The sequence below is a fragment of the Hemicordylus capensis genome, chromosome 2 (assembly GCF_027244095.1).
Source record: "Hemicordylus capensis ecotype Gifberg chromosome 2, rHemCap1.1.pri, whole genome shotgun sequence".
NCBI lineage: Eukaryota > Metazoa > Chordata > Lepidosauria > Squamata > Cordylidae > Hemicordylus > Hemicordylus capensis.
Window position 1 is genome coordinate 4244570 of NC_069658.1, and position 14538 is coordinate 4259107.

At 45.8% G+C, this 14538-nt stretch overlaps 1 protein-coding gene across 2 annotated transcripts in view; it reads left to right on the plus strand.

Annotated features, from left to right (window-relative positions):
* NOL6 (nucleolar protein 6) overlaps positions 1-14538 on the plus strand; it is an 83903-nt gene that overhangs the window by 1241 nt on the left and 68124 nt on the right. For both annotated transcript variants that reach the window (XM_053292506.1, XM_053292505.1), the window contains exons 2-7: positions 203-430; positions 2096-2212; positions 2912-3091; positions 4507-4675; positions 9260-9394; positions 12873-13036. In XM_053292506.1, the coding sequence (XP_053148481.1) occupies positions 203-430; positions 2096-2212; positions 2912-3091; positions 4507-4675; positions 9260-9394; positions 12873-13036 (993 nt within the window). The remainder of the gene's footprint in view (positions 1-202; positions 431-2095; positions 2213-2911; positions 3092-4506; positions 4676-9259; positions 9395-12872; positions 13037-14538) is intronic.

Below are 14538 nucleotides of genomic sequence, written 5' to 3' on the forward strand. Positions count from 1 at the left end.
GACCACGTTTGTGCACTCTAAGGGACTATATCTATGCTGAGTGTTATCTCTCTCTAGTTCTTGGTAGGCACAAATCAGTAAAACTATATTTTTCCAGTGTTTTGATTTCGCCCTTCCTATCAAAGAAGCCAGAGTGGCCAGTTGCAATACTCACAACTTCTGATTGGTATGTATTCGAACTGTTTTCTTGTCATTGTGGCAGATGACTGAAGATGTGGGGAGAGCTGTAGACCTGGGCGATCTGGAGGGCAGCGAGGCTGTCACCAAGGAAGGTAGACCAAAGGGGAAGAAAAGGTCTTCAGCCTTGGAGGGCATCTTGCAGCCGGTGAAGCTGTGCAAGGCTGAGCTGTACAAGCCCCCCACCAATGAAGAACTGAGCCGGCTCAAGGAGACGGAGAACCTCTTTCATTCCAACCTCTTGCGCTTGCAGGTTAGTTTGGGCTGGTGAAGCTCTTTTAGCAGATTGTGTGTGTTTCTTCTGCTGTGATTTCTCTGACTAAACCAGGATCCTCCATGCATTGAGCCCCAGCCCCATGCCAGCAAAGCTGGGAACCCAGGCTGCATTTTGCTGCGAGCAAGAAGCAGTAGCATCTCGTGGGCTCCTTCTGGTCTCAGCCGCATGAATCAGATGGCTGCTTTTCAGCGTTTTGAAGACCTGCCCCTGTCTCTGTTATTGCTTACTTCACCACTCTCTACAACTCTCCTTTCTTTCCCAGTTTATATTGCACCAAGTTTATTAGGCTCCTGTCACATTTTTGCATATACACTGTTTTAGTTCAGATACACATTGAAAGCTCCCCATTATTTTCCACTGCAGTTCCCTTGGTCCCTCCTAGGTGCTTTTTAGCACAACTGTTATGCCCCTCTCGGCTGCTTCATCCCGTTCCTTCTCCATGCTCTCTGCTGTACTGCTGTCTGTATGCCTGTTGGCTTTCCTGGAGGCGCTGCTATTTTGTTGAACCCTCTCTTAGTCCCCAGTTGCTATGATGCCTTTAATATGTCCAAAATAAGATATCATTATTTGGCAAAATATGATCCAGCTGGTAATACCATAAACTCTCCCACACAGTCTACAAAACTACAGCCATTGCCCTGCCCCTTGGTTTCTTCAGGATTCTTCCCTCTTCTTCCATGGATCTCCTCCTCCTAACGATGCATAGTTACTTAGTTAGCTTCCCTGGGCCAGCCTCACCTAACCTCACCTTACATTACTACTATGGATATTTACATATCGCTTTTCAACAAAAGTTCCCAAAGCAGTTTATATAGGGAGAAAACCCCTATACATTAATAAGATGGTTTCCTGCACCAAAAGTGCTCACTATATATGAAGAAACGTAAGGTACAGGAGGATCTCAGTATTCACAGGCGTTCCATTCTCTGCAATTACCATGGATATGGAAACTGCAAATATTGAATCATTGGGGCAATGGCATTGTGGGGGTTAGGTTCCCAGTGGCGTGAAAATTGCCCCAAAAATGGGAGGGGGGAAGTGGTTAAAAGGGCAAAATAACATGCTCCACTGTGCTCTGCAGGCCTCCAGTGATCCAGCAACGTGCCCACCAGAAGTCAGAAATAGTCCTTTTGTGGGTATTCTCCCTCCCCCCCACACAGGGTTTTAAAAGTAAATGAGCCACAAAAGGGTGGCCAGAAATGATCTCCATGATCATTGGCTGCCTCCAATAAACGGAATTAACCCCTTGTGGGCCGGTTTCCCCCTGCCTATGCCAGGGCCAGGTGTCAATCACCCATGGATATGCAAAACTTTGGATGGTGTATTCATCCACGAGACACCAGCAACTACTACTGGAGGGATGCTGTGCTTGTTTCGATAGGGAGAATCACAACTTTAAAAGGTACCTCTTTGCTCAGTTAGCAGGGGTGTTCCTGCTCATTAACTGCTGATGCTGACATAGAAATCTTTTACCTGTGCTCAGCTCTGTTCTGTTGAATGCAAGTTGTAAACCCTCAGGACTTGGACTGTGCTGTTCCAGTGCTTTGCACAGTATCTGGTGTATTATTATTCTTTTTAAAAAAAATTAGCACAAGAGCAAGCGGGTTTTCTTATGGCGTTTTGTGTTCTTTCCTCCTACAGATAGAGGAGCTTTTGAAGGAGGTGACACTCAAGGAGAAGAGGAAACAGAAAATCGACTCCTTCCTCCATGAAATCAATGCTTTGCTGAGCAGAGTCCCAGAGACCCTGGAAAGAGATGTATGTCTGAGATACATGCTGTTTAATCAGGTTCTGGTGGCAAGTGGTCTCTCCAGCGAGGAGTCCTGGAGATTTTTTTTCCTGTGGCCACAGTGTAAAGGAAGCACAGACCTTAGTGGGATGACATTCCATGTTTCTAAAGGAGACTGAGGCACTCTGTTGTATAGTTTGCTTTACACCTCTGATTGTGGATGTCTGGAAGATGCAGGATCTGGGATAACACTGTGGTTTCTAGATTGTGCAGAGAAGACCATTGATCTGACTCTATCAATGTTTAGATCTTTTCCCTGAATTATAGTACCACTTACATGGATCAAATAAATGAACACGTTAAGTTGCCTAAAGCTTTGATTTTAGAGTTTTTATTGTATTTTAAATTGTTTTATTTATGTTGATGTTTTAATGGTTTTATATTGTGAATTGCCCAGGGAGTTCTTTGTGTGGGGCAGTATATAAATGTACTAAGTAAATAAATAATAAATAAATGAGGCCATCCCGTTGGTCCATCTCGCCCAGAATGGTCTACTTCAGGTGGGTGGCAGCAGCTCTCTGGAGCCTCAGGCAGAGTGAAGTCTCCCCCACTCGGCTGGATGAAGGGGATTGGACCTGGGGCCTTCAGCATGCAAAACAGGTGTTCTGCCCCGATTGGTGGCTCAACCCACAATATCTTGCCCTTTCACCTCTTCTCCTGTCTTCTAGATCACTGACCAGTCATGGCTACCGAAGGGGCTGAAGGTGCCGTTCCTGCAGGTACCTTTCCGTGTGAAGGGCAGGTTCCGCTTCTTGCCCCCTATGGAGGTAAAGGTGGTAGGGAGCTACCTACTGGGTACCTGCATCAAGCCTGAGATTAACGTGGATGTGGCACTGATCATGCCCAAGGTGAGTGGCACCTGCAAGAATGGGCGGTCATTGGAGGTTACCTTTTTTAGCCTATAGGCTTATAAGATCACCCAGCATTCCGTGAGTGTGTGTATTCTATCAACTCTGCAATGCCTGGACCAGTATGAACCACATTTGATATAGCTGTAGGGCAGGGGTGGGGAACCTTGGCCCTCCAGCTGTTTTTGAACTACAACAACCATCCCCAGCCTGTGGCTGGGGATGATGAGAGTTGTAGTTCAAAAACAGCTGGAGGGCCAAGGTTCCCTACCCCTGCTGTAGGGAACCTCACTGGCATAGTTTGTGATGATGTCATCCACCCCAGTTCAAGATGGCGGACACATAAATTTTTGAGGTGCAAGTGGGCTAACTTGTAAACCGCTTAACCGATTTGAACCAAATTTGGTACAGCTGTAGGGACACCTCAGTGGCGTAGTTTGTGATGATGTCATCCACCCCAATCCAAGATGGTGGTCGTGTGAACGTCTTGAGGCGCAAGCCAGCTAATTTGTGGACTATCTAACCCATTTGAACCAAATTGGGTACAGTTGCAGTGAGTGACACACAGGGACACCTCAATGGCATAGTTTGTGTCTATGTCATCCACACTGATTCAAGATGGCGGACATGTAAACTTTGAAGGTGCAAATGAACATAGGAAGCTGCCATATACTGATTCAGACGATTGGTCTATCTAGCTCAGTATTGTCTTCACAGACTGGCAGCAGCTTCTCCAAGGTTGCAGGCAGGAGTCTCTCTCAGCCCTATCTTGGAGATGCCAGGGAGGGTTAACTTGTCTGGAAGGAAAGGGCTAACTTGTAAAACCACTTAACTGATTTGAACCAAATTTGCTACAGCTGTAGGGACACGGACACCTCATCGGTGTAGATTGTGGTGATGTAAACCACCCCGATCCAAGATAACAGACGCATGAACATTTGAGGTGCAGTAGATCTAACCTGTGCGCCTTGATTTGAACCAAATTTAGTCCAGTTGTAGACACAGTGAAAGGAAAGTAGGCTGATTAGTGCTTACTAGAACAATTTGTTTAAGCCATCCAATTAGAACAAACCAAAATTCCCTCTATTTCTTGAAATATCTTTTCCCTGCAAAAATCAACCTGATGCTAAACCAAAAGTGAAATAAGAATGAACTGTTGATCTTTCATCTTCTTCATGCATAGGGATTTGCAAGTACAGAAATCCTATTTACAACAATACAGAGGTTTTTAGGAATATAATATTACACAATTCATTCATCAGGGCTTATTTACAAGATGAAGTTTGGAAACATAAATACACTATACAATACAGGGGCTTATTTACAAAACCCAAGAGGTCTAGGCCTAGTTCCTCCACTGTGTGTGTGTGTGTGTGTACACATGTACAACAGTTTGTTTTTGTTTTGTTTGTTAGGAAATCTTTCAAGACAAGGACTACCTGAACCAGCGCTACCACCGGAAGAGGGCCCTGTACCTGGCACATGTTGCCCATCACCTGGCCAAGGAAAAGCTCTTTGGGAGTGTTAAGTTTGCCTACATGAATAGCAACCATCTCAAACCAGTTGTGCTCTTGCAGCCACCAGGTGAGGAGGAGGGCTTTGAGTGCTTGCCTCAGGTCATTATGTGACAGCCCTCTGCAGAACGTTTTTGGGGTTGCAGTGGGTAACAACCAGAGCAGGAGTCCAAAAGGTAGTGCTGCAGCAAAACAAGCCACTGCAAGTTTGGACTGCATGAGCAGAACATTGCTTCTAAGACTTGGGTACCTCGGCCGTAAACCATCTGTAAACTCTGGGCTTTAGCAGAGCCAAGATCGGTGGTCTGAGTGGTCGCTGCAGGATTGGCAGGTTGTATGTGTGGCTCTAGATGAGCACATATGAAGGGGCCTTCTGCTGACTCAGACCCTCGGTCCATGTCGCTCAGTGTTGTCTACCCTAACTGGAAGCAGCTCTCCAGTGTTTCAGAGAGAGAAGGGGTTTTTCTAGCCCAGTCTGGAGATGCTGCTGGGGATTGAACCTTTTGCGTTCAAAACGGGCTCTGCCACCGACTTGAAAGTACTGAATCCCCTTCTCAGCACTCTGAACCTGCCTGATAGCTCAGATCATTTTCTGAGGCCCTTCTTGGCATGCCTCCGACCTCTGAGGTGAGGTGGGTGGCCACTGGGAACAGGCGTCTTTGGTTGCCATGCCCTTTGGAATGCTCTCTTCCAGACAGCTTTCCTGGCATCAAGCCTTGTAGCTTTTTGGTGCCAGGTGAAATTAGATGGGTTAATTATTCTTTTTTTAAAGCTCTGATTTTAATACTGTGAAAATTTTGTTTTAACATTATTGTGCACATGTGAGTGTTAAAAATGGTTTCTGTATATTATTTAAATTTATTGCAAGCTGCCCTGGGAATTCTTATAAATCTTGGGAATGGATGGTAGAGGCAAGGAGTAGTTACTGGGCTAGAGTCAGCAGAGGGTACGGGGCTAATTTCTCAAGAAAACAATGTGGGGGAGGAAGCCATCTACAGGGCTGGGTGATAGGGTTGGTATGAGATGGGAAAGCACTTTGGCTGTAGAGAGCAAGTCAAAGTAAGGGCTTACCTCTGATTCAGGCAACTTGCTGTCAGTGTCACAAAGTCATGAGCAAGCGTTTGGATTCTCCAAAACCCTTCTGTAGGCTGGATATTAGGTAGAACAACGGGATGGAGTAGGGAGAAGAGCCTGGAGATACACCCCCAAAGTCTGCAGTTGTTAACAGTCTCCAGATGGAATGCGGGAAACATTGGGTAGATGTGCAGCGGAAGCCTAGATTTGCCTACTTAGAAGTAAGGCCCCCTGAGTTTACTCTGTTAAGCATTCATAGGATTGCAGCTTGAGTTAGGGTAGACTCTGCTAGGTTCAAAACAGCTTTCAGGCTGCCCTGAGGGCTGCTGGGGCAAAGGAGCAATAATGGTGACCTCAACACCCCAACAGACTTAAAAACCATACAAAGTCTAGCTGTTGCTTAGGTCTGTTTTCAACAGTAATTGTAACACATGGGTCTTTCCCTGCAAGATCCCCGCCACTCGTTAAGATCATCAAGAGGGGTCTGTCTTCAGGTGCCACCAGTTCATCTGGTGGCGACCTGGGATCGGGCCTTCTTGTTGTTACCCCTAGGTTGCAGAACACATTCCCTGTGGATATGAGAGGATTATCTTCCTTGGAGGCCTTCAGGAGAGCCTTAAAAACCCATCTTTTTAGCCTGGCTGTTAATGATATCTAGTTTTAAGTTTAATCTGCTTTTAAGTGGTTTTAAAAATTGTAATTGTTATGAATTTTTGATTTTAGTGTAAACTGCCCTGAGCCACTTTAGGAGGGGTGGTATATAAACCAAATAAATAAATTTCTTTATTTCTGTGGCAACTCCCCCATCTCTCTCTTTTTAAAAAAATCTGTGCTTTAATGATGTTTATATCTAAGCCTAATGCTTTATATTAATGCCCCAAATCCTGTGATTTCCGTATTAGCTGTGTGTGATGTTTAGTGTGCTAAACAACATTTTTGAAATGTGCTTAATTAGAAGAAAGGGATGCCATCTGTGTACTCTAGTACTTATTTGCCTAATGAGGCATATTAGCATAATTTTGCTGCTGAACCTGGGGTGTTTGGTGCAGATTTCCTCCTCCTGGTTTAGGGGAAGCCTCTCTGTTTCCTTCCTCTTTTCTCTCCTGCTGTGTTCTGCCCTTGCAGAACACGTCCACATGTGCATTGTTCATTAATCAATGGTAGTGCTGGTGATGCTACAGGCCACTTCCAGCCTCAAAGGCAGGATGCCTCTGAGTACCAGTTGCAGGAGAGAGGAATGCCCTCAACTCCTGCCTGTAGCTCCCAGCGGCATCTGGTGGGCCACTGTGTGAAACAGGATGCGGGACTAGATGGGCCTCCTTGGGCCTGATCCAGCCCGGCTGTTCTTATGCTCCTGATTCATGTGAATTGGGCTTCATAGATGCCCTGGAATAATGCAATTGCAGACTGTTAAGAGTTTGAAAGGACCCTGGAGGTCTACTATTCCACCCCCCCACCCTTTCACAGTGCAGGAAATCCCTGCAGCATCCCTGACAGAAGGCCACCCAGGTCTCTCTGGAAATCTCCAGCCAAGGAGAGCCGGCCAGTGTGCCAGGCAGCGTGCTCCACCCTCCAACCGCTTTCATAGTTAGGGGATTCTTTATTACCAACCCAAAGTGGTGCAGAAAGACCGGCGCAGGAAGTGGGCCAAGAGGCCTGGGCCAGCTGGGGAGCTGCCCAGCCGGATCTGCATTGGCAGACCTTGCCAAGGGAACGGTTGCGCCAGCTGGCTGCTGAGGGTTGTGGCGGAGGTGAGGCTGCTCCACGCCCCCCCCCTGCTTGGAGCTCAGCCAGGCCCCCCACCCCACATCTCCCACCCCACATCTCCGTGTCATAAGACAACATTGCCAGTGTGTGTTAAGTCTGGAATAGCTACGCATGTTTTCCAGATTCCAGCTTGCTCAGTAGGAGCATCAGAGCAGCACCGTTGCAGCTTCTTGTACCGGCAGGTTAACGCAGGACAGTGCAGTTGGCTGCTGAATAGTGCCCGTGGGTGGAGGAAAAGTCAGAGAGGGGTGAGAATGGGTTCTAGCAGCCCAGCAGGCTCTTCTGCACAACAGGTTCTGAGCAGGTGCTGTCTTCCCCGGCCATGAGAATCTGAGATTTTTGCAGCAGTACCTGCTATGCTTCAGTCATTCTAAGCTCAGTATAGTACTAGTGAGTTTAGTTTATTCCGGTCACAGACCAGATTAACAATTGATAACAATTAATAACATTAATAACAAAATTCAAGAAAATTCAAAATTTACAAAATTGCAAACTGTTCAAATTGCTAATACAGTCTTTACGGAGCTTTGCCGCCACAAAACAGAACTTTGCCACATTATCTGAAATTACAGGATTAAAATTTGACAGCATAATTTCCGAATAAAATTGGTCTGTGTGACCAGGATAAATGGTTAAAATGGGTGCAATAAATTTGGTGCGAGCGTCTCTTTAAAATTGGCAATAAAGAATAACATGGGTGATAGACTCTATATCCCCTGAGCCACAAGGGCAACAGCGCTGATCATAAGGAAGCCGTTTGAATTTATCAAGTACTGCCGAAGGGAGAGCATTCAATCGCACGAGGGTTAGAAATCTCCTAAATTTTGGTACCAAAATCTGGTCTAAATATTCAGCCAGTTCATAGTTGAAAATTTGAAAACCTAAATATATCCCCTTGGGCAGCCGTGCAGACTCTTCCTGCAAATCTATGTCTCTGAGCCTTTGCTTCACAAAGCAAAGTGCCTGCTCAAATCCTCGCCCAATTAGAGCTTCTTGAGACGTGCCGATGTGCTGCAATTTTAATTTCAGAGCTGATTTCCATTTGGAAGCGAAACTGTCTGATAACACTAAAGGGACAAGACCAGCTGGAAAGAAGACCAGGCTTCACCAAAATTTAATTATGCAAAACCATACTTTTGCTTTCAGAGTGGTGACCCCTGCTTCCCTATGAAGGACGGCATTTGCTGTACCCCTTGGGTACTTGAAAAATAGCCCTCTGGAATTTAGTTTGTAGTATAGTACTGATTCCTGGGAGGTGTTGGTGCTTGGGGTCAAAGTTGAATGGGGCACTTGCTTGGAGTGTTGAAATGACTAGTTATAGCACTGGAGTTGACTCGCAACTTCACCTGGAAGGCATTAACTGCCTTGGGATAATTTTATGAGAGGCGATATATAAATAAATAGAGGATGACATTGACAACATAGTGGTTTACATAGAACAATAAATAAAAAAGATGGTTCCCTGCTCCAATAGGGCTGACAATCTAAAAGGAAGTAGAAGGCAGATGCCAGCAACAGCCACTGGAGTATGCTGTGCTGGGGTTGGAGTGGGCCACTTGCTCTCCTCCTGCTAAATTCAAGAGAACTGCCGCTTTATAAATGGCCTCTCTGCTCAGTGAGCAAGGTTTCCTTCTGCTCCACTTGTGTTTCATTTGTGACTTCAAGATAGAACCAAGCCAAGGCCAAGGAGACTGACTTGTGTGTTCGGGGCAGGGTGTGGGGAAGTAGTTTTTCAGCCGTGTAGTCACTGATGGCTCTTTCTTATTATTAACTCTCCCTGATTCCTCTTTTCCTTCTTCCTGGGGGCTCTTAGGGAAAGATGAGAAGATGGTGACTGTCCGCCTCTATGCCTGCCCTGCCCAAGGTGTCTTCAAAGCCAGCCGCTTGCATCCTGGCAAGAACAACGTCCGCACTGCCTGGTTCATGGGAAAGGGCTCTTCTGTGGCAGGTATGCTTGGAAGAGCTGGAGGGGGGCGGGGTGGGAGAGGCAGGCCTGAAGAGGATGCCCGACTGAGTCAGGGAGGTGGTCTGTTCCTCCTAGCACATGGCCTCCTAATAAGACAAATATTTATACATGCTTTTCAACACAAGTTATCAAAGCGGTTTACATAGATAAATAAAAGAGCTCCCTGTCTCCAAAGGGTTTACAATCTAAAAAAGAAACATAAGATAGACACCAGCAACAGCCACTGGGAAGATGCTGTGCTGGGTTTGGACACGGCCAATTGCTCTCCCCCTGCTAAATAAAGAGAATCACCACTTTAAAAAGATGCCTCTTTGCTCAATTAGCAGCGGTGGCTATAGAACTCCCTGCCACAAGGTGTGGATCCTGGCTACAAGCTTAGATATTGTTAAACAGGGTTTCTTTATTGCTTTTAAAAACCAAATCTATTCTGCTTTTCTCCCACATAACCAAAGCTGTTGACAATAATTAATTAATAACAAACATTAGCTAGAGCTTGCAATTGTGGCCAAATACAAAACAGTAGCTCTTCAAGCAGCCTCATTTAAACAGATTAGACAAATTCATGGAAAAAGATAAGAACAGGGTAGCGGACTGGTATATTCTGGTTCTGTTTTTGGGCTGCTCAGAGGAAGCATCTTGTGAGCCACTATGCGAAGCAGGATGGTGGACCGAGGGAGTGTGACTCTGCTGATCCTTTTGGATCTCTCTGTGGCTTTTGATACCATCGACCATGATACCATTGACCATCTGGTAGCGCAGTGGTAAAACTGCTGCCCTGTAACCAGAAGGTTACAAGTTCAATCCTGACCAGGGGCTCAAGGTTGACTCAGCCTTCCATCCTTCCGAGGTCGGTAAAATGAGTACCCAGAATGTTGGGGGCAATATGCTAAATCATTGTAAACCGCTTAGAGAGCTCCGGCTATAGAGCGGTATATAAATGTAAGTGCTATTGCTATCTGGACCACCTGAGGGAGGTAGGATTGGGTGGCACTGTTTTCCGCTCCTACCTCTCTGGTAGATTCCAGATGGTGTCGCTTGGAAACTGTTGCTCTGCAAAGCGAGAACTGGAGTTCCACAACGCTCCATACTGTCTCCAATGCTCTTTAACATCTACATGAAACCACTGGGAGAGATCATCAAGAGGTTTGGTGTTATCCATCTGCAGGGTGTTATCCATATGCTATTGACACCCAGATCTACTTCTCCATTTCAACCTCATTGGGAAATGGCATATCTTCCCAAAAAGCCTGTCTGGAGGTGGCAATGGGCTAGATGAGGGATAACAAACTGAACTTGAATCTAAATAAGACACAGGTACTGACAGAGGCGGGTCCTGACAGAGGTGGGGTGTCAGGACCTGAGAGATGGTTTAGAGCTGCCTGTTGTGGATGGGGTTACACTCCCCCTGAAAGATCAGGTATGTAGCTTGGGAGTGCTCCTGGACCCAAATCTCTCCCTGGTTTCTCAGGTTGAGGCAGTGGCCAGGAGTGCCTTCTATCAGTTTCGGCTGATACCTCAGCTGCGTCTATTTCTAGAGGTAAATGACCTTAAAACAGTGGTACATATGCTGGTAACCTCCAGACTTGACTACTGTAATTCACTCTACATGGGGCTGCCTTTGTACATAGTTAGTCCAGAAACTACAATTGGTACAGAATGTGGCAGCCAGATTGGTCTCTGGGACAACATGAAGGGACCATATAACCATATTTTGAAAGAACTGTACTTGGCTGCCAATATGTTTCCGGGTGAAATACAAAGTGCTGGTTATTACCTATAAAGCCCTTAGCAGCTTGGGTCCAAGCTATTTAAGAAAGCGCCTCCTTTGTCATGAACCCTGCCACCTGTTACGATCTTCTGGAGATCATTTTAAATTTTGTACACCACCTAGAGATGTACATATGAGGTGGTATAAAAATATGATAAATAAATAGTAGCCTTGGGCCTGATCCAGCAGGGCTACGTTTTATATTTTAACAGCACAGGATGCCAGTAGGGACAGGTTAAGCTTTTAGAATGGGGAGTAGCGCACAAGTGTGTGCACGTGTATGTGCACACACACATCTGTAACAATTATCAATAATCTGTACTGCAGTAAATTATTTCCATCATTTTTAGAGTAACATGCTAGCATCTGTGACATTCTGGCTTTTTACTGTGTAAATATTGCAGTTCTACTATGTTTTAAGTGCTGTTTCGAGAGTGGGAAAAGTTGCTTTTACATAAATATTACTCAAGTAATAATCTTTAGTCACCTTAAGTGGCACAGTGGGGAAATGCTTGACTAACAAGCAGAAGGTTGCCAGTTCATATCCCTGCTGGTATGTTTCCCAGACTATGGGAAACATTTATATTGGGCAGCAGCAGTATAGGAAGATGCTGAAAGGCATCATCTCATACAGTGTGGGAGGAGGCAATGGGAAACCCCTCCTGTATTCTACCAAAAGAAAACCACAGGGCACTGTGGCTGCCAGGGGTCGAAATCGACTTGATGGCACACTTTACACCTAATAATCTTTAGTACAGAAGTGATAGAATTTATTAAATATCTGAGGGCTGCAGTAAATCCACACACGTAGTGACATAAATATTACAATTAAAAAGTGGGTGGGTCTGTCATTCAGAGATACCCTAAGATTAAATGGCCCCTTTTAAAAAGAAATTACACTTTCTTTTGAAATACGATATGGAATAGTGTATTATTTGTTTTGAGCTGAAGATACTGTACAAGTTGATTAAACAGATTCATTCATCTTTCAACTTTTCTGAGAAAGTAGATTTGTCCATATTGGTCATCTTTTCTATCTGTTTAATTTATCTGCCATAATAAGCTCACACTGCAATAAATTTGTTAGTCTTATAGATACCACAAGACTCTCTGAATTGCATCCAAAGATTGTCCAATGGCAAAAAGCCATTCTCTAGAGGAAGGAAATATTAGGATGCAACCCTTAATTAATGTATTATAACTGATATATCTAGCGTTGCCAATATTCCCATCTTTTGTGAATTTGTTTCTTCCCAGTCTTCTACGTGGCCATTTCCCAAGGCTCTTAGTCATTATCAGCGTGGTGTAGTGGTTAGAGTGCTGGATTAGGACCGGGGAGACCCGAGTTCAAATCCCCATTCAGCCATGAAGCTCGCTGGGTGACTCTGGGCCAGTCACTTCTCTCTCAGCCTGACCTACTTCACAGGGTTGTTGTGAAAGAGAAACTCAAGTATGTAGTACACCACGCTGGGCTCCTTGGAAGAAGAGCGGGATATAAATGTAATAATAATAATAGTCCTTGCCAAAAGAGGAAACGTTAGCCAAAGGGCCTCCATTTTAGACTTGGACGATGTCGGGACTGGACTTGGATGTTGAGTCTGTGCTGTTCTTTGCTGCCGGCTTGAGGGTGAAAGCACGGATCACGTTCAGTTGTGTCCAATGACTTCTGTTTGTTGCTTGTTCCTCTTGCAGGAGCAGCCGAGCCCTCCACCCCCCACTACAACAACTCCATATTGTGGGACCTGGTGATGGAGTCCAGCCTGCTGTTCCTTTCTGGGGCAGCCAATGACTTCCAAGGCATGCGGGATGGAGTGTGTCTCCTCAAAGTTTGGCTGCACCAGCGGGTGCTTGATAAGGTATTTGAGCTCAAGGGCCTATGTTACTGCGCCCTCTAACCCCAGAAGCTGCTGGCTGTTTGGGCAGGTGATGGAAATGCTGATCTGGCTGGTGCCATGGCGATCTGGAAAGTGTCTGGGGTGTGTTACAGGTTCATTCAGATGTCACACTTGGAGTATGGTCTAAGGGCACACATTACAGTCGCCTTGCTGAAGCTAAGCAGGTCTTGGTCTGGTCAGCGCCTGAATGGAGGACCCTTTGAGAATGGGGGCCATAGCTCAGTGGAAGAACACATGAGAACATAGGAGGCTGCTTTCTGCTGGGTCAGACCCTTGGTCCAGCTAGTTCAGTATTGTCTACTCAGATTGGCAGCAGCTTCTTCAAGGTCTCTCTCGGCCCTGTCTTGGAGATGCCAGGGAGGGAACTTGGATGCAGATGCTCTTCCCAGAGCGGCCCCTGAGGGGAATATCTTACATGTGGTCTCCCATTCAAGCCAGGGTGCTTAGCAAGTGGGACAATCCACAAGACTAGCTCTCCTCGCATAGGAAGATGTCTTTTACTGATACAGACCATTGGTCCATCTAGCTCAGTTTCTTCACATGCAGAAGGTCCCAGGTTCAGGCCCTGGCCGCATCTCCAGATAGGGCTGGGAGAGACTCTTACGTGACACCTTGGCGAAGCTGCTGTCCATCAGTGTAGACAATACTCAGCTAGAGGGACCAAGAGTCTGACTCGGTATATGGCAGCTTCTTGGCACAGTTGTTCTAACTGCACTTTGTGAACAAACCAGGAAACTGAGGGAAACTTTCTCTCCTCATGTGCAAAGGATAGGAGGGAGCCCACAAGCCTAAGGCACATCTTCATAGCACTAAACCCTGATTAAACCATGGTTTGGTGCAGTGTTCCCTCTAACAAGGATTCCCAGATGTTGTTGACTACAACTCCCAGAATCCCCAACTGCAATGACTTTTGCTTGGGGATTCTGGGAGTTGTAGTCAACAACACCTGGGAAGCCCTCTTAGAGGGAACACCGGTTTGGTGTGACTTCCGAATCAGACCTCCTTCCCTGTTTCAGCATCTGCACTCATTTTCCTGTAGTCTTTTGCATGCAGTTTAAGGTGTGGGTTAAACTGCCCCACACCACAATGTCTCTGCAGATTCTGCTGTTGAGCCACACAAGTACCGATCTTGCTGTTTAATACAGAATTCAGAATACTGAGAGTTCTGGCGTGTATTTCTTAAAGCAATCTTCCAGTCGTTATTGCTGAAGAGAGATACTTGGGAGTAAATGAGAAATGTTTGGAAATCTTAGATGCCAAAGAGGAAGTTGAATGATTCCTCCCCCCCCCGCCCCCAGTGAGCGAATGGTGTGGTGTTCTTGTGTACAGCACCCTTTTTCTCTCCTCACCCGAGAGGAACTTATTGTGCAGAAACAACTTGATTTCCATAATTTAGGCATCTGAATCTGCTTTCTACTGAGTCAGGCCGTTGCTCCCTCTAGTTCAGGTCAGGATGGTCTTCA